The sequence below is a fragment of the Ictidomys tridecemlineatus genome, chromosome 5, assembly GCF_052094955.1.
Source record: "Ictidomys tridecemlineatus isolate mIctTri1 chromosome 5, mIctTri1.hap1, whole genome shotgun sequence".
Classification (NCBI taxonomy): Eukaryota; Metazoa; Chordata; class Mammalia; order Rodentia; family Sciuridae; genus Ictidomys; species Ictidomys tridecemlineatus.
The window spans coordinates 26,117,325-26,141,968 of NC_135481.1; the positions used below are offsets into that span (position 1 = coordinate 26,117,325).

Consider the following 24,644-nt stretch of genomic DNA (forward strand, 5'->3'; position numbering starts at 1 on the left):
GGAGTAGAGAATACAATGTTTATAAATGAAAAACATTTACTGTAACTGTCACGAACTTTCTAGTTTTTCAGTTTTCTAAAACCATGACATATTCTCCTTTAAGAACATAATTTAGTATTTGTAAGTTAAACATATGCACATTTTGGAAAGACTCTTAGCTAATAAGGAACTCTTTTATGAAAGACATGTAATTCTGTTACTTTTCTTACTATGGTGGGGGACATCATGAGGGAAATAGAGTCAGGGGAGAAATCAGTGAGATAATAAAAAGGTATATTTATTTGAGGCAAGTGGAATTTAACTGTTTTCATGGATGAAAGGAAAGTCCAAGTCAAGAATGTGGATAGAGCTACATGCCTCTGGGGCTAATGAAGAGATGCAGAATATGTATTTGGAATAGAAGGGGATTTGGAGACGGGAACCCCAGTGGCAAGCTCTGCCACTAGTCAGCCTCATGATCCTATGAGGAGCTGACCTTCTCTGACTCTTGGGTTCCTCATTCACAGAGTTATACCAGCTAACCCCTAGAGTTTCTTTCAGTAGAAAAATTCATGATTTGAAAAGAGGACCAAAAAATCACCTGCTCCTTGAGGTCCATTTGAAAGGCACAATCCATCAAAAGGTGACATCATTCATTCAATATATACAGAAAACACGTGGTAAATTGCTTCAGAAGTTTCTTTTTCCTTCCTCAGTTGTCACCTCTTTGTATGGGGTTCTGCATTGGTCTCTGTAAGAACTGTGAAGCAGAGGGGCCTCCCCAAGGGCTGGGCTCTACCTCATGTGCTCTTGAGTAGGCAATGAATTTGCAATAACGTTTTCTGGGAATATTTTGAATGCAGTCATGAGATTTGCTTTTCAGGGGGAATGTATAATTATAGGAAGGAGAGAAATTTTTTTCTTTACATCATAAATCAAATCCCTAGTTTGGTGATCAAAAAATTTGTTATTTTCTCAAGTCTATATTCATTTATTTGATATATTTTTCCCATTTTTCTCTGATTTTTCATAGAACAATTATTTTTAATGTTTTCAAGGTATTTGTTGGTTAGACATTTGTCTACCTGCCATTTGGGTACCCAGGGCATCTTGCATGATGGAATTCTGTTTGAAATAGAGGATGTCTGCTGTAAAGAAAGAAAATTATTTAGTAACTTAAAAAGATTAATAACATTTCATTATTTAGTAACCTATTCCAAGTTTTGCCCACACACACATATCATATAGGTTCCCTGTTCACAGTTCTGTTCTGTTTCATCTTGTGGTCTCATGTCTCAGTGTTTGGATTCCCTCAGAAGGCACCTTGTAATTCAGGAGGTGTGAGCATGTAGTTTATTTATGAAAACCCCTAGGAATTCAAACACATGAATCTGTGCTTATTTATCTTCTGTGTAGCTAGTGTCCAGAGAAGTCTTGCCTAGTTCTTTGAAATCTAGTTTGTGACTGGATATATGAAATTCTACTATTTGAAGACAACAATTGAAATTTTGAAAAGTGGCTCTCTCTTAAGGCAGTTTGTAATCCTTAGTAAAGCATGAGTGTAATGGGTAATTAACATTTGGTTTGTACTCTTTGTGCAATTTAAGAGTTAGTTATATTTTAAGAAGATCGACGTAGAACTTTTATCTGTCTCTGAATGCTTTCTTTTTGACCCGCTTTGACTCTGCTAAATTTTAGGCAATTGCATATAGCCTTGAGGCTACTAATTAAGTAAAGTTCATTGATTCTTAGAAAATTAGTTTATGGAGAATAGACAATAAAACATGTTTAATAGAGAGGCATTCTATCTAGAAAATAAAATCTCAGTCATTGTAAATGGTATTTGAATGTACAACTATACTTCCTCAAACTTGAAATAGATTTTTTAAAGGCCCTACTCAATTTTTTTTTCATTTTCTTCTTGAATTTACTATAATATAAAGTAGATCTGAGAAATCTTAGCTGTGTGCGTGCATGCACGTGTGTGTGTGTGTGTGTGTGTGTGTGTGTGTGTGTGTGTTGAAACAAAGAAATCACAGCTTTTAAAGAAATATTCTTTTGGTATTGTTTTCCTAATTTTGAATGTTTTTATGATTATTTTCAGCAGTAGTAAGATCCCTTTTATTAATAAATGTAATCTTAAAGGAAAGTTAATAATTGACTACATTCAACAAAAAAATCTTGATAACCTTTCTTTCAGAAGAATGAAATATAATACAACTCACATGCCTTTTTTTTGTTTTGTTTAAACTGGGTATTGAATCCTGGGATGCTTTGCCACTGGGCCACATCCCTACACTTTTTTTGGGGGGGGGGCAGATGGTACCAGGAATGTGGCTCAGTGGTTGAGAGCCGCTGAATTCTCCAGCCCTATTTTGTATTTTGTTTAGAGACAGGGTCTCACTGAGTTGCTTACCACCTCACTTTTGCTGAAGCTGGCTTTGAACTTGCAATCCTCTTACCGCAAGTCTCCCAAGTTGTTGGGATTACAGGCATGCACCACCCAGTGTAGACCATTTGTTGTTGTTGTTGTTTGTTTGTTTGCTTTTGAGACAGGGTCTCATTAAGTTTCTTAGGATCTTGCTAAGTTTCTGAGGCTTTCCTGCAACTTGTGACCCTCTGCCTCAACCTTCGTAATTGCTGGGATTATAGTCATGCACCACTGTGCCTACCAGCTCACGTATCTTTGAAATGAAGACCAGAGTATTAAAATAGAATTCTGTATTCACAAGACTAATATATCCTATATCCTCATCATGTAAGGGAAAAGAGAGTAAAAAGGAAGATAAATACAGATGAAATGACAAAGTAAGAGTTTGGAGGGGAGAAAGAAAATGGAATTCGGGCAACAAAAAGAAAAAAAACTAAAGACTTATCAGTTCCCAGAGAAGAAATAAAATAAAAAATTAAATAGAAAAGAGAAAGAAACAGAGTAAATTTTGTTTTCCAACCAGATTCCTTTTCCCAAAATTATTCTTTCTGTCTTCTCTCCTTACCCCTCAGTCCATAATCCTCCCACCCAGTAGACAGAATAGATCAACCATCCTGCAGAAACCCCTTTTTCGTCCTGCTGCCAAAAACTATTCCTTTCCTTCCCAGCTCTTCTCCTTGGCCTCATTTTCAGGTTCAGTCTTCCAAGGTAGAAAAATTCTCTCCCTGCTTCTAAGCCCTCATCTGCCTAGCACACAACAATTTTTCACCACTATGAAAAACTGGATCTCCAGTGCCTACAACATAAACTGTGCATATGTTAAAGAACTTATTCTTTGACTATTACCTTAGTACTGAAATGTTTTCTGATTTGTATTTATTTTTACCTTGATTTGGTAGTTTTTTTTTTTTTTTTTTGCCATGTACATCTTTAGGGGTTTTATAGCCAAATTCATAGATAATCTCTTTTTATTCCTTCTTGGTTTGATGTCATGTCTAACATGTTACTCCATCTGAGCTGGGCTGGTGCACACCTGTAGTCACAACTGCTCAGGAGGCCTAGGCAGGAGGATCATTTAAGGAGTTCAAGGCCAGCCTGGGCAACATAGCAAGACTCAGGAAATTTCATTTCATTTCATTCACCCTGCTGTGTTGCCCAAGCAAACTCCTGGACTCAAGCAGTCCTACTACCCAGCCTCCTGAGTGCTTGGGGCTGCAGGTACACACCATCATGCCCAGCTACTCTGTAACTTAACCTCATTAAGGTGTGAGGTATGGATCCAAATTAGGTTTTTTATTCAAATAAGTACCCATTTTCAAAGCAGCCTGCCTATTTTCTCACAGATTTGTAATGTCTTTGTCATATGCTAAGTTCTTATAAGTTTGGGTTTCTTTCCAGGCTTTCTAATCCATTCTCTTGAGCCATCTGCACACACCAATACCACACAGCCATTATAGGGCATAACATTTTCCCTAGCAGGGCTCATCTCCACTCACTGCTCTTCTTTTTCAGAATGATGCTGGTTATTCTTCCTTGTTCATGTTTCTATTTGAATTTGTGAATTGGTTGTCTTGTTATTTTTTTTTAATATGTAATGTAGTTTTACCAGAATTTTGGCAAACTTACAGATTAACTATGTCTTTTCATTCATTTAGGTCTTTTGTGTCCTTTTAGGAGCATTTTAAAGTTTCTTTACTTGTTTTCTTTTTTCAATCTTAAATGCTTTCCTAACCACATTGGTGTTTAATAAACCTTTATGTGCTGCCTTTTGTGTTATGAGGTTTTTCATATGAAAACTTGTCATTAGCTCTTATAACTCTTTTTAATGAACCCTTTACTTTTATTCCCTAGTTAAGGCTTTGTATGTATTTTGTCTCTTGCAAGTCTCAGAGTGAACATATTTACAAGGTTTTTTTTTTTTTAACTTAACTTTCTTTAACTGCTTTATTACCTGACCAAAACCCTTTTCCTGGTCCAAAAGAAAAACAGAAAAATCAGACGAGAATCAGAATGACTTTTCAATCCATACACAGTTCACTGTAGCAGTTATTTCTCAAGCATTCACCCTTCTCTATCATGTCTGTATATATTTGACCTTTATCTAATGATTTTTTCATGTCTTGGATATTGATTTCCATTGTAAGCAAGGTGCTTTCCCTGTGGGAGAGACCATGACCAGCACCACACTTCCTGACCTTCATTTAGTTGCTTATAATTTAGAGAGTAGCCTAAGATTGCACTAGTTTAAACTATGCTTCTCAGTTTCTCAGTGCTTTCCAATGTTATTTATTTAAAAGGGTGTGTTTTGTCCTTTTATTCTATTAGATATGTTTTTAAGCTTTTTTTGAAATTTTTTTTAAACATTTTCAAACAATTGAAGTGGTTATTTTGCAGAGAAAGTCTTTATTATTATTATAAAATATTCATATTATGGTCTTAAAAGTTAAGGATGTGCTAATTCCATTTATGTATAATTTCTGAAATTGAATACACTAACTCTCTTAAAATTTCCTCTGGCATATAATTGATAAAGTTAGAAAAATGGAGCAGACACACCTAATTGTTTCCACTCTGTTTTTCAGCCTGGCTGGGTTGTTTTGGACCAACCAGATGCTGCTTGCCACTTGCAGCAGCAACAAGAACCTTCTCCTCTACCTCCAGGATGGGAAGAGAGGCAGGATGTCCTTGGAAGGACCTACTATGTAAACCATGAATCTAGAAGAACACAGTGGAAAAGACCAACCCCTCAGTATGTACAGAGGCTTTCACATGTGTAATCTGGATACATTTTAACCACTTTCATTTTGAAGTTATGTCTTGAATAGATTCATGGTGGTTTAGGGATCCATAAACTGGAAGAAGACTAGGATTTTTATGGCCCATGGGTTTAAAAAAATGCTTTCTCAGCTATTAAAAAAAAAAAAAAAAGAAAAAGATTTGAGGGCTGGAGTAGTGGCTCCATGGTAGAGTGCTTGCCTGGCATGAGGGAGGCCCAGAATTTTATCAATAACACCACATATAAATAAAATAAAAGATCCATTGATAACTAAAATATATATATATATATATGTATATACATATATATATGATTTTATAATATTTAGAATTATTTAAATCATAAATACTACCACTTCAATAGCTTTAATTATAATAAATTATTAATTATTATATAGCAACAAAGGATCTTTGAGACTGATTTAAAATATCTTGGAAACATTTTGTGGTTTGTTATTAAAATATAATAAAATGTTATTTTCTGTAGTCCTTTTTTTTTTAAAGAATGTTTATTTATTTATTTATAGTTGTAGTTGGACACAATACCCCTATTTCGTTTGTTTTTATGTGGTGCTGAGGATTGAACCCAGTGCCTCACACATGCAAGGCAGGTGCTCTCTCACTCAGCTCCAGCTCCAGCCCCTATAGTACCCTTTTTTAAAAAAATAAGTGATTTATACAATATAAAGGACTCAATAATTAAGGTCTTATTATTGACCTTATCTTCCAGTCTGATCAGCGTATACACATCTTCCACTAAACACAGACCAAGGACAGAATGACCTTTGACATATCCTAATGCACGTCTCCAAAGTGACATTTTTGTTTATCATCACATTGTGTATACATTTCCAAATCTTCTCAACCTTAATATTTATTACCAAATCCCCTTCTACTTCTCTTTGCATACCGCCTTATTATGACTTTCATCAGTCTTTTACTATTTGACACATTCTTAAAATTTTTATTTGTCCATTAACCTCCTAAATTTTGATTCTCATATTTTGTATCTGATATATCCCAAGCACTATCATAGATATTTTCTGTTCTCAAATCCTTCCAAAGAAAATCAAGTAATCCAAGTTATTCATTGCACAGAGGTGTCAATATCTCTGAAATGACATACAGATTGCAAAAACAAAGATACTATAAAATTTCACAAAATTGCCTTATTCCATGCCCCAGTATTATGGCAAGCCCAACTAGAGCAAAAACGCATTTCTTTCACTATGACTGATGTCATTTCAGCTAGAAAAAAATCTAACATGGGAAAGAAATCTGAAACATTCTCTTAGAGCCATCTGTCAGACTTATGTTTTTTATCAGCTACCGTACAGTAAGAGCTGATCTTCTAAAGGTTGGGAGGGTTAGGGAAAGAATGGTTAACAGGTACAAAGTACCATTAACATAGAAAGAATGAGTTTGAATGTTCTGTTGCACATAGGATGATTGGGACGAACGGTATTGTATAGAATATTTCAAATAATCTAGAAGAGGAGATTTTGAATGTTCTCACTACAAAGAATGATAAATGTATGAGGTGATGAATATGCTAAATTCTATGCTTTGATTATACCCTGTGTATTTATCAAAACACTACATGTCACCACCAAAATATAGTGTGTACAATTATTACATATGTAAATTTTTTAAATAATATTTTTTTAAAAATAACATGTCTTCTTGAAGGAAATGGAAAGAATACAAATAGGAAAAGAAGAGGTCAAATTATCTCTGTTTGCTGATGACATGATCCTGTATTTAGAGGATCCAAAAAACCTTACCAGAAGACTTCTAGGGGTGATAAACAATTTAGTAAAGTAACAGGATACAATATCGACATACATAAATCAATTGTGTTCTTATACTCCAATAATGAATCTGCTGAAAAAGAAATAAGGAAATCTATCTCATTCGTAATAACCTCAAAACAATGGTAATTAATCTTGTTAGGATTGAAGAACCTGTACAATGAAAACTGTACAACACTAAAGAAATAGAAGACCTAAGAAGATGGAAATACCCTAATGTTCTTGGATAAGAAGAATTACATTGTTAAAATGGCCATACTACCAAAAGCAATATACAGATTCAATGCAATCGCCATAAGAATACTAATGACAGAACTATAAAAAGCAGTACTGAAATTCATTTGGAAAAATAAGAGACCTAGAATAGCCAAAGTAATCCCAAGCAAAAAGAGCAATGCTTGGACTGGGGTTGTAGCTAAGTGGCATATGTGGGGCACTGAGTTCAATCCTTAGCACCACATAAAAATAAATAAAATAAAGGCATTATGTCCATTTACAATTAAATTTAAAAAAAAAATAGGGATGCTGGAGGCATCACAATACCAGACCTGAAATTATAATACAGATCTATAATAACCAAAACATCAAGATACTGGCACCAAAATTTGCACGAAGACCTATGGAATAGAAGACACAGAGACAAACCCACATAAATATAGTAATCTGATACTAGAAAAAGGTGGCAAAAACATACATTGGAGAAAATATAGTCTTTTTAACAAATGGTGCTGGGAAAACTGAATGTTCTTATGTAGAAGAATGAAGCTGTACCCTATATCTCACCCTGCACAAAAGTGGATTAAAGATCTAGGAATTAAACTAGAAATTCTGCAACTGCCTTCCAGAATGGTTGCAGTAATTTGCAGTCCCACCAACAATGTATAAGTGTATCTTTTTTTCCCATCTCCTTACCAACACTTATTATTTATTTGTATTCTTGGTAATTGCCATTCTGACTGAAGTGAGGTGAAATCTCAATGTGGTTTTGATTTGCATTTCCCTAATTGCTAGAGATGTTGGACATTTTTAAATATATTTATTGGCCATTTGTGTTTGTACTCATGAGAAGTGACTGTTAGTTCTTTTGCCCATTTATTAACTGGATTATTTGTTTTGAGGGTATTAAATTTTTTGAGTTCTTTATATATTCTAGATATGAATTCCCTGAGAAGCAGGTGGCAAAGACTTTATCCCATTCTATAGACTCTTTCTTCATGCACTTGTTTCCTTTGCCGTGCAGAAGCTTTTTAATTTGATGCAATCCCACTTCTTGATTTTTTAAGGCAATATGGAGATTCCTCAGAAAACTAGTAATGAAACCACCATATACCCAGTTCACCCACTCCTTGGTGTATATCCAAAAGATCTAAAATCAGCCTACTACCATGATGCAGCTACATCAATATTTATAGTAACACAATTCACAATAGCCAGACTATGGAACCAACCTTCAGTGGGTGAATGGATAAAGAAAATGTGGCATATATACACAATGGAATATAAATCCATAAAGAAAAACGAAATTATGTCATTTGCTGGTAAATGGACAGAACTGGAGACTCTGATGCTAAGTGAAATAAGCCAGACCCCAAAAGTCAAAGGTCAAATGTTTTCTCTTATATGCAGAAACTAGTCTAAAATGGGGGTAGGGGGGACAGGGGCTAGAGGGGAGCTGTAATTCCATCAAAAAAAAAAGAAATATCAAGGGAATAGAGAAAGAGGATTGAGGAGGAGGGAAGAAGGATGACAGGATAAAAGAAACACAGTGGACTGAACTTGAACTAACTTTCCAAAATACACATATGAATATACTACAGTGAAACTCACCATTATGTATATCTTACCATTATGTACACTGATTTTTTAAAAATATAAATAAATAGATCAATAGAGTAGGGGAAAGGGAACAGGGAGAGGGAGAAGTGGGAGGGTCAGGGTAAGTACTGGGGACTAAATTGGAGCAAATTATATTTCATGCTTATATAATTATATCAAAATAAATCCTAACATTATGTATATTAGGAACCAATAAAAAATAACTTGTCTTCTTACTGCCTGGGCTTATAAGACATTAAATAAATTTATAATAATTTTGTTATTAAATATTTGAACAATTTTTTTCTTTTTTCTTTTTTTGGTACTGGGGATCTAAATCAGGGGTACTCTACCGCTGAGCTACACCCCTAGCCCTGTTTATTTATTTCTTTTGGGGGCTATCAGGGATTGAATTCAAGGGCATTTGGCCACTGAGCCACATCCCCAGCCTTATTTTGTATTTTATTTAAAAACAGGATCTCACTGAATTGCTTAGTACCTCACCCTTGCTGAGGCTGGCTTTGATTGAACTCACAATCCTCCTGCATTAGCCTCCTAAGCCCTCAGGGTTACAGGCATGCGACACCACACCTGGCTTTTTTTTTTTTTTAACATTTTTTAAAATATTTTTTTAGTTGTCAATAAACCTTTATTTTATTTATTTACATATGGTGCTGAGAATTGAACCCAGTGCCTCACACATGCTAGGCAAGAGCTCTATAACTGAGCTACAACCCCAGCCCTCTGGTCCTTTTTACTTTTTATTTTGAGACAAGGTCTCACCAAGTTTCACAAACCAGACGCAAACTTCTGATCCTCCTGCCTCCCAAGTAGCTGGGGTTAATGGATATGTACAACTGCACATGGCACAAAATTCTTGACCTGATAGTCTGGTTATATTACATGCAAATAAATGGACTAATATAAATGACTAAGATTATACCTTTACTAAACTCAGATAAGCCTTTACTATTGTCCTTTTTAAGACCAGGCCTATGTCTATGTATGATAAAAAAAAATAGATACTATTTAAGCCCTAATTTATTAAGCATTGAATTATAAAGTCCTTTCATTGTCTTTCATTCTGCCGCATACATTTGTGCATGGAGAACTCTGTTCCTAAGACCAGTTTTATCAAATGAAGTGTTTGTTTCATGAAGATGTATATGTAACTATAGAGTTATTTTAGATATACTCATGTAATAATATGGGAAAATAATAACATTATGAAATTATAAAATTCTCTGATATGCATTCTACAAATTTTTTTGAGTGCCTGAATGTCAGACATTCTCCTAGGTCTAAACTAAAATACCAGTTATTACACATTTTCACAAGTTTTTTTTTCCTAGTTGTTGGTGGACCTTTATTTTCATTTATTTATTTGTATGTGGTGCTGAGAATCAAACCCAGTGCCTCACGCATGCTAGGCAAGTGCTCTACCACTAAGCCCCAACCCCATCCCCACAAAAACTTTTAACTATAAGGTACTCTGAAGGTGTAAGTGTGCCCACAATTTGTACATGTTGAAATAGCCTTTGGCTAAAACCAGTAAATTCTGATCTACTGTAAGTGTTTAAATGATCATAGGATCTTTGGCTGTCATTTTAATTATCTTAAGACACAACAAGTAATGGCTTTTTCCACTTCCAATACAGGGATGACCTCACAGATGCTGAGAATGGTAATATTCAACTGCAAGCACAGCGTGCCTTTACCACCAGGAGGCAGATCTCCGAGGAAACGGAGAGTGTTGACAACCGGGATTCTTCCGAGGTATAGTTCTCTTGTTCTCACTGATGGGCACATGTCATAGCAGTAGATTAAAGTATGTATGGCTCAAAGGCTGGGGATGTGGCTCAAGCAGTAGCGCTCGCCTGGCATGCATGCGGCCCGGGTTCAATCCACAGCACCACATACAAAGATGTTGTGTCCGCCAAAAACTCAAAAGTAAATAAATATTTAAAAAAATAAAAATAAAGTATGTATGGCTCAAGCTGATTCTGTTCATTTTAGAACTGGGAAATTATAAGAGAAGATGAAGCTGCCACATATAGCAGTCAGGCCTTCCCAGCACCTCCACTAGCAAGCAACTTGGATGTTCAGACTCACCTTGCAGAAGGATTGAACGCCAGACTCACTATTTGTGCAAATTCAGCCACCAGCCCGACAGCGTCCTGCTCAGTAAGATGCTCTTTGATTCTGTTATGGCCTCAGGATTTTATTTTATAAATATTCTTCCATTCAACAACTTTTATATAAAATTTTATCTGAAGTGGCATGGAATAATGTTTTAGGGGACTTGGGACTTTACCACATGGTTGTTTTTCAAATATCCCCACTAATAGTATAGAGCAAAGTCATGGGCAGTCCACATGGTCACTGAATCTTAATGTCCATTAAATAAGTGCCCTCCAGAAACCACCTGGAGCATATTTTATTCGAACAAGTTAGGTTTATTATTTATCTCAACAAGAAAGAACACACTCCATTGGTGTCTTGGTAAGAGGACGTTTGAAAGAGTTAAAGGATTCAGGCTCATGTTAGGTGATTTTGAAGAGGGTTTTGCTCTCCTTTGGATGTGGTCAGGGAGCAGGGGAAAGTCTTTGTGTATCCCAAATCTTATCTGTAGTGAGGCTAAAGTAGTGGTTGGCAAAGAAGAGCTGTTACTCATTTTAGCAGGGATGGGGAGATCTTTAGTGTTTTGTGGCTTGGACAATATGCACATTTTGTCTGCATTCAGACATAATTAAAGAGTTACCTGAACACACTCAGGATCCTGCCTGTGAGTGCCAGGCCAGGCCTTAGATGTCAGGGGCTACTTTTCTCTTTCTCAATTATAACAAGAAAGAAAGTGTTTGAGAACTAACGAGAAAGAAACTGGATAGGATCTAGGGACTGCATATGAAATGAGGAATATGAGAGAAGGAACAGGTTAGAGTGGGCACAGAGGGAAAATATCCAAGTCCAGTTGTGGACATGCTGAAGGGGTCAGACATTCAAGAGCAGGTACCAAGGAGGGTATCCAGCCCTGGGGGAGAAGAGGGAGATGGGAATAGGAGACATGGACCTTCACCCTCATCTCAACAGCCTTCTAGCCTTCTGTTCTCTGCCCCGTCCTGCTCACCCTCCCTACTTTATCTGCCATTAAAGACAAATCTAAAGGTATTATTATTCTGTTTGTTTGTTTTAACAAGAATCATTCCAGCAGAAGAGGCAGCTTACAAGCCTATACTTTTGAGGAACAGCCTACACTTCCTGTGGTGAGTTTTATCCTCTTTCCTCAATCATCAATAAAAATATAAGACTTAGCACCTTTTTTTTATTGGAACACTGAGCATGAATGTTTGACTCTGTAGCAGGGAACCCGTACAGCATGGGCTCTAGGGAATGAGGTTTGGGAGAGAGAGACAAGGTTGGACCTTTAAAGACAACCCAAGAACTGTCTCTCCCATATTTACATAGCAGAGTCTCCATGCTGGTGACTGCTGTTGGGAGATGGCTTGTCAGTTGGAGTCCTGTGCTGGTGATAGGAGGTCTGCTGCATGTACACACGATTCAGGATTCTGGTGTCCAGTTACCTCTGCTCTGCACATGGCACATGACATCCAGCTTTGTAGACTCCCGACATCTAGCAACTATTTCTGCCCAGTGCGCATGAAGCATCAAGTCAGCAATCCACTGGCATCATTAGGCTCAGTGGTCAGATTGGAGTTTGACAGTCCCTGGTCCCTCTCTTCCCTGAAGCCTCAGTCCAGCATTCTGTGAAGGCCTTCTGCCTCAGAGGTACTCCCAGCCCTGCCTCTACTGTAATTTGGACCTTAAGAACTTCATGCCTGAACTATGAATTCTCTTTTGGTCTCCCTGTCGCCATACTCTTCCTGACCCAAGTCTCATACTGAGTTTCTCTCCCTTGTATACCCCCCACTTGGTTTTTGATTGTTTGTTGTTGTTGTTGATGATGATGATGATGATGATGATGGACCTTTATTTTATTTATTTATATATGGAGCTGAGAATCGAACCCAGGGCCTCACACATGCTAGGCAAGTGCTCTACCACTGAGCCATAACTCCAGCCCCTACCCTCCCCTGCCACTTGTTTTTTTTTAAATATTTATTTTTTAGTTTTCGGTGGACACAACATCTTTATTTTATTTTTATGTGGTGCTGAGGATCGAACCCAGCGCCCCGTGCTTGCCAGGCGAGCGCGCTACCACTTGAGCCACATCCCCAGCCCACCACTTTTTTTTTAAACATGGGGGCTCCCAGCCTCTTCAGCCTCCCCAGCCTCCCTTCTCCTTGTCTACCTACAAACGCTCCCGCAGCCTTCACTGCCGTCTGTGCTTTCTTTCCAAACAGGCTATTTCCAAGTCCTGGTTCTCTCCCTCTCCTAACTGTGCTCATTTCATTTCTCCCCTTGGAATGGCCTTCTCACTTTTTCCCACCAACCATTTGTGGTTTTAGGTGGCAACCAATATATTAATTTTGAAGAGTGGGCTTTTTTTGTTAGAGGGGTACCAGGGATTGAATGCAAGGGCACTCAACCACTAAGCCACATCCCCAGCCCTGTTTTGTATTTTATTTAGAGACAGGGCCTTGCTGAATTGTTTAGTGCCTCACCATTGCTGATGCTGGCTTTGAACTCTCGATCCTCCAGTATCAGCCTGCTGAGCTGCTGGGATTACAGGTGTGCACCACTGCGCCCAGCTGAAAAGTAGGGTTTTTGCTCTTGTGCAGAGGCCCCCAAATTCTCAACCACTCAAGAATGGTTCATCTAAAAGATGATCCTGCATGAGGAGAGGGCCACAGATCCTGGGCTGAGGAAGGGTGGACACTAACATGCTCAACATTGACCATAAAAGGGGTGGATGCCCCCAAGAGATTCTCCTCACCAGCTTCACTCTCTGTGGTCACCTGTCTGCCTCCTCCACTAGACCAGAGCCTGCTCCTCCATGGTATTTCTCCCATGCACCTTGTCCTCCATAAAAAGTGAAAATATTGAATTTCTCATTGACAGGTATTCATCCAAAAAATAAGTACATCAGATGAGCAAGGGAATCTTGAAGTGATTTATGTATCAAAAGACCTATTACAACTTGGTTTGGTTTTTTTTGTTTTTTTTTTTTTTTGGTGGGGGGAACAGTGCTGGGCATCAAACTCAGGGCCAAATGCTCTACCAACTGAGTTATATCTCCAGCCCTTCTTAAGGTATAATTTACATGCCATCCAATCCACCCACTTCTAAGTGTATAATTAAATGAGGTCTTATAAATTCATACCATCATGCAAACTTTACCATGCTCAAGTTTAGGAACCCTTCCCTCACTCCATGAAGCTGCCTCCATTCTTGGGCCTACTCCCAGCCCTGAACCACCACTCTTCAGCTCTCTGTTGCTACAATTTTGCCTTTTCTAGAAATTTCATATAAAGGGAATCATACAGTACGTAGTTTTATTATGTAGTCTTGGGTGTTTGACATCTTTCACTTGACATGATATTTTTCAAATCTGATTGCATGTCACAGTAGTTCACTGTTACTTCATTGTGTAGATAGACCTACTTCATTTATCTACTCACCAGTTGATGGACATTTGTTAAACTGCAGCTTCCATAATTTTGTAGTCTAACAGTTCATTATTACTGTCAGAGACTACTTAGAGCTCCTGTGTGTCTAGGAAACTGCATTATCTAGCGAAGACTGGTGGGGATGACATGTACATTCTAAGGTGCTTTCAGGAGCCAACCCAGGCCTCAAAGAGTCAACCTGGTGTCAAAATGACAAAGGGAAGGCCAGACCTAGGACTATTTAAAGTAAACCTAGAAATAACCTGACTCCTCTTTATTCATTTGTAACAAACTATAATAAATAGCCTCTCCCAGCCTCTGGAGAAACAAGAAAGATAACTTTTCACTCAGCACCAAAGTGTGATTTCTATAGTTGAACTACCTGGGTTCAAATCCCTGCTCCATTTCTTACAAGCAATGTGTCTTAGCAAATTACTTCAAGTTTTTAAGCTTCAGGTTACTCATCAGCAAAATGGGCCAATATTAACCATTATCTCATTAAGACTTGTTTCTCAGGGTTGAGTGTGGCTCAGTGATAGAGCATTTGCCTAGCAGTGCAAGGCCTTGAGTTAGATCCCCAGCACCCATGAGAGGGGTTTGTTTGTGGGCTAAATGTCATGGTCTACATTAAAGCACTTAGTATGTGGTTTTCAGTGTTGATACATTAGTTTTCCCACTCTCATCATTATTGTCTATTTGGGAGTTCCCCCAATGAAATTCTGTATACTTTATTTTGTATACTTTAAAATATGATTTAAAATAGGTTTATCTTAAACAAGAAATCACATAACCAGGGGACTTACCATGCAGCCTACAGCATATATCTCACCAAAAGTTGAAAGGTGAAGAAAGGAGCCAATATGGCAGCCGTTGGTTACATGAGGCTACTGAGTATTTGAAATGTATCTAGTCTAAATTGAGGTGTTGCTGTGTGTGTTACATAGACATTAGATTCCAAAGAATTACTAAGAAAAATGAACATGAACTATCTTACTAACGATTATTTTCTTTGCAAATTATGTTGGTAATCCATTGGGTTAAATGAAAACATTAAAATTAATTTCTCTATTAAAAAAAAGAAGTAAAGGAGATCAAGGTAACATATTCTGTATCTTCACTGTAGTATTATATATCCATATTTATATGTTGTCATTTTTTATGTTTGTGTTATCAAAATTCATATAACTGTAAAACTTAAATAGGGCAAGTTGTACCATATTTAAGTTATATCGCAACAAACATGCTTTAAAAAGAAATCTAGTTCATAAAGTGTTTTAACAGTATTTGGCACATACTAACCACCTGGTAAGTGATGGCTATTTTAATGATTTATTAAAGCAACCAGCATCAAGCTGTTTCATAGTGGGGTAGGGAGAGGGAACATGGGAGGAATAGATGAACTCTAGATAGGGCAAAAAGGTGGGAGGGGAAGGGAGGGGACATGGGGTTAGAAATGATGGTGGAATGTGATGGACATCATTATCCAAAGTGCATGTATGAAGATACGAATTGGTGTCAACATACTTTATATACAAAAAGAGAGATAAAAAATTGTGCTGTATATGTGTAATAAGAATTGTAATGCATTCCACTGTTATATATAACAAATCAGAATAACAGAATAAATAAAATAATGTTTATCTTACTAAATTAAGAATGTATTATTTGCCCATTTTCTATTGGAACAAATGGTTTTAGTTCAGCATAGTTCATTTTAGAGAGCTAGCAGAGAGGAGAGATGTAGCCTTGTTAAGGGGTCTTTCTTGTTAGCATTTATCCTCCCATTTGTTGTTCTGCACTTCAGCTCTTGCCTACTTCATCTGGATTACCACCAGGTTGGGAGGAAAAGCAGGATGAAAGAGGAAGATCGTATTACGTGGATCATAATTCCAGAACCACCACCTGGACGAAGCCCTCGGCACAGGTACTCTGCAGCCCATTGGTTCACTTTATTTTCTTACAGGACTTGAACCATCACATTTTATGTAAGTGATTATGTCATTCTGTAGTGCATACTGAGCACTTCTAGCATCTTGTTTATTTTCTGACACTGATGCTAAGTATCTACCATTTCCTGTGGTTCTCTAATATTCATGAATTACCACTTGTTATTATGCAAAGCAAGTCCAAATGGGACTAAGAGGACAAAATAAATGATCTGGTCCATTGGATAGTTTTGTAACTTGAATGGTTAAGATTATTACTTTGCTGGAAGATAATCTTGGTGATTGGAATCTGTTAAAGAAATGTTTTATGGTGAAAATTCATCATTGGCAAGAGGCGATTCTTTTTGTAATACTTATAAGTTTTTAGTAAAATACTTTATCTTAACACTCTTATTGAGAAATTTCTTAAAATGCAGATAATGATATAATGTATACTTTATTCTCAACACACAGAATTTACCACCATTAATTAACAAGTTTCCACATTCATCAGGTTTTGTTTTTAAACATATAGGCTGCCAGCTGTGGATTACGTCCGTAATCCCAGCATCTCGGGAGGCTGAGACAGGAAGATCATGAATTCAAAGGCAGCCTCAGCAACTTAGTGAGGGCTTAAGCAACTCAGCAAGACCCTGACTCTAAATAAAATATAAAAAAGGGCTAGGAATGTGGCTCAGTGGTTAAGTGCCCCTGGGTTCAATCCTTGGTACAAAAAGACCATATATATATATAAAGCTAAACTTCTTTAAGCCAAACTGTTGATCCCATTCTCCAGAAGGAATTACCATGCTTAGTTGGTTGTATATTCTTCTATCCTATTTTATGTATACATAAAGACCTAAACAATGTAAAATATCGTTTATGTTAATGTATTTCAAATTTTGAATGCATGCTATGCTGTGTAAGTCTAAATCTTTTGCCCAACATTATTTTAAAGCTCTACCACATTATTATAAATAGATCTGGTATATTTCTTTTAATTATTGACTATCGTGTGAATCTATTGCATTTCAATTGTTATTTCTTTTTTTTTAATTTTTTTAAAGAGAGAGAGAATTTTTTAAATATTTATTTTTTAGTTTTTGGCGGACACAACATCTTTGTTTGTATGTGGTGCTGAGGATCAAACCCGGGCCGCACGCATGCCAGGCGAGCGCGCTACCGCTTGAGCCACATCCCCAGCCCTCAATTGTTATTTCTATAGTGCATATTTGTCTTTTTTTTTTTTGTCCAATATTTGAACCCATTTCTATATACAGAGTCCTCCCCACTCTGAGTGTTGGGGGATCAAAGCAGCAGGCTGTGTAGCTTCCTGCAGAGCTAAGCGCCATGCCCAGGCCTGTGGACGTAGATTTTCTCAGTCGCCTGCACCCACAACAGTCTGACTGTTAACTACTATCTTACTGAGAATTAACTGAAAAATTATAAATCATCTAAAAATGAAGTTTGACAAAACTCTTTATTTCAAAAATTGGGGAAAATATTATTAAAATGTTGAGCTTAAATTAATAAAGTGCCATAACTACATTTGAAAATGAGTCTCAGAGGTTTGGAGCCTATTTAAAAGTGTGGGTGTTTGCAGGTAAGCTGCCTTCTCCACCATTCTGTCTGCAGGTAAGCTATTTATGGTTTCTTGATGAAAGTTTACAGTATGCCTTCATTCATGTGCTAGGCCACAGTGGAGACCAGTCAGCTGCCATCAAGCCAGAGTCCTTCTGCAGGTCCTCAAGCACAGCTCTCCTTGAGTGATTCTGCACAACAAACGACCCAGCCATCTGAAATTGAGCAGGGTTTCCTCCCTAAAGGCTGGGAGGTCCGGCATGCACCAAATGGGAGGCCTTTCTTTATTGACCACAACACCAAAACCACCACTTGGGTAATTTTAATACTCTTAAGTTTAAATTTACAACAATGCAAATCTCTTCTTTCTAATCTTTAAATGTGAATTAGTTAACCTGCCTTTCCTAGTATTCATTGAAAAATATATTGAATTCTTTTTTTTTTTTTTTTTTTTTTTTTTTTGGTACTGGGGATTAAACTCAGGAGTGCTCTACTACTTAGCTCCATTCTAAGCCTTTTTTATTTTGAGACTGGGTCTGGCCTTGAACTTGTAATCCTCCTGCCTCAGCATCCCAAATCAATGGGATTACAGAGGTATGCCACAGCACCTGGCTATGTTGAATTCTTAATAATATTATTTCTATTCAACATGTTCTATACCTCTTTTTAGTATTGTCTTAGATTTTCATAGAGATACTCACACTTATTTCCTGTTTCTACTTTTCAGCTCACTAACCATAAATGCTTAGGAAGTTATTTAATAATAAACTTTTGATTTTATATGGTACATTATAGTTCCAAAGCACTTTTGAATCCATATCTCATTTAATACCAAAAAGACCTTCATGAGATATGTACAACAAATATTTTTAATTTTAAGATAAATTACAAGTTTTTTGTGATTAGTTTACCACCAATAGAAAATGTACCAAATTAACAATAGATGAATAAATTTTAATTAACTTTTAAAAAGACCAACATAGCTTCAATAAATACATGAATTAATTCAAATAAGTTGAATTCTTTGACAATCTGAATCAAGTTTTTTGTTTTTGTTTTTGTTTTTTGGTACTAGAGATCAAACCCAGTGGCACTTTACCACTGAACCACATCCCCAGTGAGAAATCTTGCTTAGTTGCCAAGGCTGACCTTAAACTTGTGATCTTCCTGCCTCAGCCTGCCAAGTCACTGAAATTACAGGCATGTACTCTGCCTGCCTAAATTGACTTTAATAATTTTTTTAAAATATTTTAGTTGTAGATGGGCACAATACCTTTATTTTATTTATTTTTCATTTTTTTATTCAGTGCTGAGGATCAAACCCTATACCTTGTGTGAGGCAAGCACTCTATCACTGAGCTACAACCCCAGCCCTGACTTGAATAATGTTTTATGCTTCCGATCTTTCAAAAATATTAGTAAATCAGTTCTTGAACAGACGGTTTCCAGAAGGCATGTTCAGAGGCATAGAAATACCATGATACAATTTAATGTCCCAATATTTTACCATTTTTATTTTGTAAAGAAAAGCTGTGTGAAAGAGATGATCAGTTAGTCCAGAACCCTCTCTGAGAACTGATCTCATTTCTTTTAAGAGTGTTGCCTGAGAATGGTAGATCTTAGAAGGAGAAACTATTGTCACAGATTAAGAATATAAAATATAAATGGACTTTTAAAAAATAATATTTTAAATATCTGTTGACATTAGAAAACCTTGTAACATATTAACTTTCATTATTTTAAAATTTGTGTGTATGTTGTTTTATTTATTTAATGACTCAACCAAAAAAGGAAGATCCAAGATTGAAAATTCCAGCTCATCTGAGAGGAAAGACATCACTTGACTCTTCCAGTGATCTAGGGCCTTTACCTGTAAGTATATAGAACTACTGCCAGTCTGCTTGACACTATCTCATATATTTTGTATTTTTTAATATAGTTCTTTAACAACTATAAGAATGAAATGTGCAAATTAAATTAATCATATATCCAGTGCTATTTTTTATCCATACATCTAAAATAATTGAAATATGTTTTTAATTATAGCCAGGATGGGAAGAGAGAACTCACACAGATGGAAGAATCTTCTACATAAATCATAGTATGTGCCATGTAATTTATCAATACATTATATTTTGTTAATATTGAGCTTTGTACATGAGAAATCATCCTTTTCCCCTGTCTTTCAGATATAAAAAGAACACAATGGGAAGATCCGAGGTTGCAGAATGTAGCAATAACTGGACCAGTAAGTCTGTTGTACTAGTGGGCTCTGATAGGGTTATCCTCTCACCTCTGTTTGCAAGGGTGAATGATCAAGGGCATGGCCCTACAGGGACTGAGACGAGAGCACATCTTCCATCCTCTCCTACGCCTCCTGCCCCTTCTCCAGTGTCAGTTATTTGAAAAAAATAGTGTAAAGTCAGTATCCTTGCCCTGTACATCAGCCTTGTGAGACTCGTGAGCTAGACAGAAAGCTTGGGCAATGGGCTCAGGCTGGTACTTTGTCCTTGTCTGAAAAAGAGTGTTGACAGTCAGCCCTCAGCAAATCAGAGAAGAGCCAAGAGTGTGTCAGGAGCAGCAGCACCCTATCAATGCCGGCTATCTTGAACTTTTTAATGAAAGTCATTGTAAATACCCACTATAAAGACTTATATTTAAGCATGAATACTACCATAATATGCCAGGTGTGGTACATGCTAGAATCCCAACTACTCAGGAGGCTGAGGCAGGAGGATTGGACAATCAAGGCCAGTCTGGGGCCACTTAGTGAGACCCTGCCTCAAAATAAGAAGGGACTGGGATGCAGCTTAGTGGTAGAGTACCTCTGGGTGGAATTCCCATTACCCACAAAAATAAATAAATAAATGAAAAAATATTACCATAATACAGTTATATCTCTGTCAAGTTGGGTTAATGATAGACAAGTCATTATCCTGTCTTATATGTAGCTACTTTTTCCATTTACTCACTTTTTATTCAGATTTTGTTTTTTGATACACAAAAATAAGTAAAATGAAAATATTGTACTTTTTAAGGTTACTATTTAATATCTCAGTGTATAATCTTTTAAAATAATGGATTAAAAAGGCAAGTGCTGGGAGTTCAAGGAAAAAGTACATTTTTCAAATTGTTCCTTCAATGGAGAAATCATTTTGAAAGTCTTTTTAGAAATGGAAATTTTTGTTTCTAATATTTCTCTACTTGGAAGAAATTTTCTGTTTCTGGCATGTTACATTTCAAGAATATTGCCTGATGAAAATTGCAGCCATAGAAATTGCTAAATACAATTTTATCTTAAACAGAGAAATTAAATTTTTTTTTAAGTTTTGTATTTCTTTTCTTCAAATGAAACCTTCATTTCCAGATATTCTTTTTTTAATGCCTTTAACTTATGTTCATAATACTCAGAGGGGAAACTTATAAAATTGTTCCAGAATGAAAACAACCTAAACCTTTTTTATTTTTCCAAAAATTTCAACTAAAGGCAGTGCCCTACTCCAGGGATTACAAAAGAAAGTATGAGTTCTTCCGAAGAAAGTTGAAGAAGCAGGTTAGTGATATTTATAATAAGTATTTGGGAATTATGTCAACTGAAAATAATGGGAAATGCATTTTTGAAAGTAATAGTTTGTTCAATATTTGAAACAACTTTGAACACATAGTTTCTCACAGAGAAAACTTGTTTATTCTTTGAGTTAACTGTTGTAAATCATTAGAGACCCGTAATTATTTAATGTCTATTTTTCAAGATATTTATAATACGGAAAAATAGAATTAGAAGTTTTCTTAAACCTTGTCCTTCCTGGTGCAGTTTTGGAGGCTTGGTCTTTGTAGAATCTGAGTAAGAATAGGTCAGGTCAGAAAATCATATTCTTGTCATATCTTTGTGTTGGAGAACTTTGGATTCCTTCACTGCTTTGTTGTCTTCCAATGATATCTCTGTATCATTTTAAAATACAACTAAATGGAACAGTGCTCTTGATGTTTGTCTCCTTATGTTTATCAGATATGTTCTTTACACTTTATTCCATCTCCACAAATTCAGTGTGTTTAGTACTAGACTCATCGTCTGCCCATCCACTCATTTCTGCTGTTGATCATTTTTAAAGCTTTCCTAATTTAATTAGCTCTCTCATTTCCCCCTTTCCCCGCAGTTTAGGAACACTACCACTAGGTGGCTATATTGGGTTACAGTTTCTGCAGTTCTAAACTTGGAAGATTGCTTTTTCAAAGATTCAAGATGGTGGGTCTGCCACCACAAATTCTTCATCCAATATTTTAGCAGAAATGAAATACAATAGGTTTTTGGTACAAATATTTTATGTCTTAATAAAATCCTTAAATACAAGCAACTTTTTAGACTCTTCTATTCTGGAAATTTGTTTCCTATGTCTAGGCCTTGGGATTTTAAATCTTTGTTGACGTATTTTTCTGGGAAATGTTTTTATTCTTAGTGCGAGTTTCTCCATTTGCCGCTCTGAGCTCTTATCAACATATTAGGATACCCGTTAATGTCAGCTAGCACAGAGATAAGAGACAAGGCCTTTGTTAACAGGCCACAGAAGCCATAATGAAAATAAGATAATTTATTGATCTTTCATAACATGCTAGGCATTCTTTTTAGCAGGTTGCATGTATTATTTATTTAATCTCTATAGTAGTTCTGTAAAGAAAGGACTATTATCACATTTTACAGGTGAGGAAACTGAGACACGTAGAGGTAGGCCATGTGATCAAGTCTCACATTTATTAAGTGGAAAAGCCAGATTCAAACTACATGGTCTGGCTCCAGGTCCATGTTCCTGACCAACAGGACATATCATATTGGTGATCAGATGTTTTGTATGGAAATTACCCAGAATGTGGAAAGAGATAAGCATATGAAAGGAAGGTTAAGTGACCTAGTGTCATTCCAGGAGATTCAAGGCCACAGAGAGAAGACTGAGAATCTGAATCCTCAGATTAACAAAAATAAAAATAAGACAGAAATTTTTAAAAATATTAATAACCAATGTTTAAAAGCCTTGAGCTATCTTGAACATTTTCCTTTCTTTATTCTCAGCTTCTCATTAGAAGGAATAAAGATGACTAATAATTATTGTGCTCACCATGTACCAGATAGCATGTAAGCACTTGAAATGTATTATGCCATTGAGTCTTGAACAACCTGTGAGGTAGATATTATTTTCCCTATTTAACAGGTAAAGAAATTCAGCCTTAGAAAAGGCTCATAACTTATCCAAAGTCAGGCTCCAAATGGTAGAGTCAGGATTTGAACATAGGGCCTGATTTGAGATCAGGCCATGTCCTAGGTCACTGCTTAGTTCACACACCAATTCCATGACCCACTCTTCTTCCAGTACCATCTCTCCTTTGTCTTCTCTCACATGGGGTATTTCAGGGGCCTTAGTTGACCAGGGTTACACTTGTCTCCCCTTAAAACCACCCTTTACACCCAACCCCATCAGCATCTTGAGGAGCTTCTGACCAGGAGGTTCCTCTGCTCAGAGACTCTGTTCTTCATCTGGTATTCACACTTGTCCACCTCTGGCCCCAGACTACTTCTCCACCTTCTTCTTTTACTTCAATCTCTGTTTTTCCTTCCCTCCCTTTTCCTTCTCTTCCTCCTACCACATCCTCTGGCTATGAAATATATCAGATGCCTCCTTCCTGATTTTCCTCAATTCTTCCCTCTGTCCCTCTCCTGTACAAAGACTTCCTCTCAAAAATTCCTTGATTGCCTCATTTATAATTAAAAGCTCAATCTTCTGTGCTTCCACAGAACATTACCTAGAAGCAATTACTCTGCTCTTTTAAGTTCCAGAATTAGTAGCATTTACACTTGTTTCTCACCTGCACACCAGATTGCAAACTCCTTAAGGCAGCAGCCACATCTTATGCCATGTTTTTATTATCTATTCCTCCCATCCCTGGCCCCATGATGGTACCACCCAGATGGGACCCGTCCCAGAGCAAGTGAGTGACTTAGCTACATCAACTGCCTAGTAGCCAGTCTAAACTTGCTCTTCTCCAATCTTGCTGTTATTTAAATTACACAAGCAATAAAGGAAACTACTTATATTTTGCTTACATTGCTTATATAAACTGCTTATGTTAATATGTTCTTTAGGGCTTTCTATTTTCCCTAAGTTTACTAAGGGTAAATTGATGTTTGTCTCCTTGGCACTAATGCTCTTTTTTTTTTTTCTTTTGAAGTGAGAGAATGTTGATAGCATATCTTAACTAATGGTTTCCACTTGAAAGTTGCACGCAAAGCACTCAAAAATAAAATACTCTGATATATTTTTATAAAAATAAGATCTGCCCAAGCAGTGCATAACTATATTTGTCATGTAAGCATAAGATGTCCAAAAAAAAAGTTGTACAAAGAGCAGAAGTTCAGGAGCACAGACTTTCTTAACTTCTGTTTTCCTCATTTTCTTCATCTGTGAAATGAAGAATAATAATAGCTTCTTCACAGTGTTGTTATGAAGAGTAAATGAGTTGATGTGTTAAAATGCAGGAAGCAGTGCCTGGCATAGTCTGCAAATGTTAGCATGTGTTAGTAAGTGAAACAAAACAGACTGCAAAGAGAGAGATGGAACTAGGGGAAGCCCTGAATATTCAGGCAGGCAAAAGCGGGCAATGGCTAGACTACTGGTCACAGAATGGCCTTCTTGGAACTTAATATGGAAACCAAGATTCATGAAATGCCTCTATGTGAGCATTATCATCATCATCTATAACTTCTTTAGAT

The 24,644-nt window shown here is 36.6% G+C and overlaps 1 protein-coding gene across 4 annotated transcripts in view; it reads left to right on the plus strand.

Annotated features, from left to right (window-relative positions):
• Nedd4 (NEDD4 E3 ubiquitin protein ligase) overlaps positions 1-24,644 on the plus strand; it is a 121,275-nt gene that overhangs the window by 83,244 nt on the left and 13,387 nt on the right. For all 4 annotated transcript variants that reach the window (XM_005316602.5, XM_078049584.1, XM_040274842.2 and 1 more), the window contains 10 exons: positions 4,993-5,159; positions 10,470-10,587; positions 10,828-10,995; positions 12,009-12,074; positions 16,183-16,302; positions 17,997-18,200; positions 19,676-19,756; positions 19,931-19,985; positions 20,074-20,132; positions 21,372-21,437. In XM_005316602.5, the coding sequence (XP_005316659.2) occupies positions 4,993-5,159; positions 10,470-10,587; positions 10,828-10,995; positions 12,009-12,074; positions 16,183-16,302; positions 17,997-18,200; positions 19,676-19,756; positions 19,931-19,985; positions 20,074-20,132; positions 21,372-21,437 (1,104 nt within the window). The remainder of the gene's footprint in view (positions 1-4,992; positions 5,160-10,469; positions 10,588-10,827; positions 10,996-12,008; positions 12,075-16,182; positions 16,303-17,996; positions 18,201-19,675; positions 19,757-19,930; positions 19,986-20,073; positions 20,133-21,371; positions 21,438-24,644) is intronic.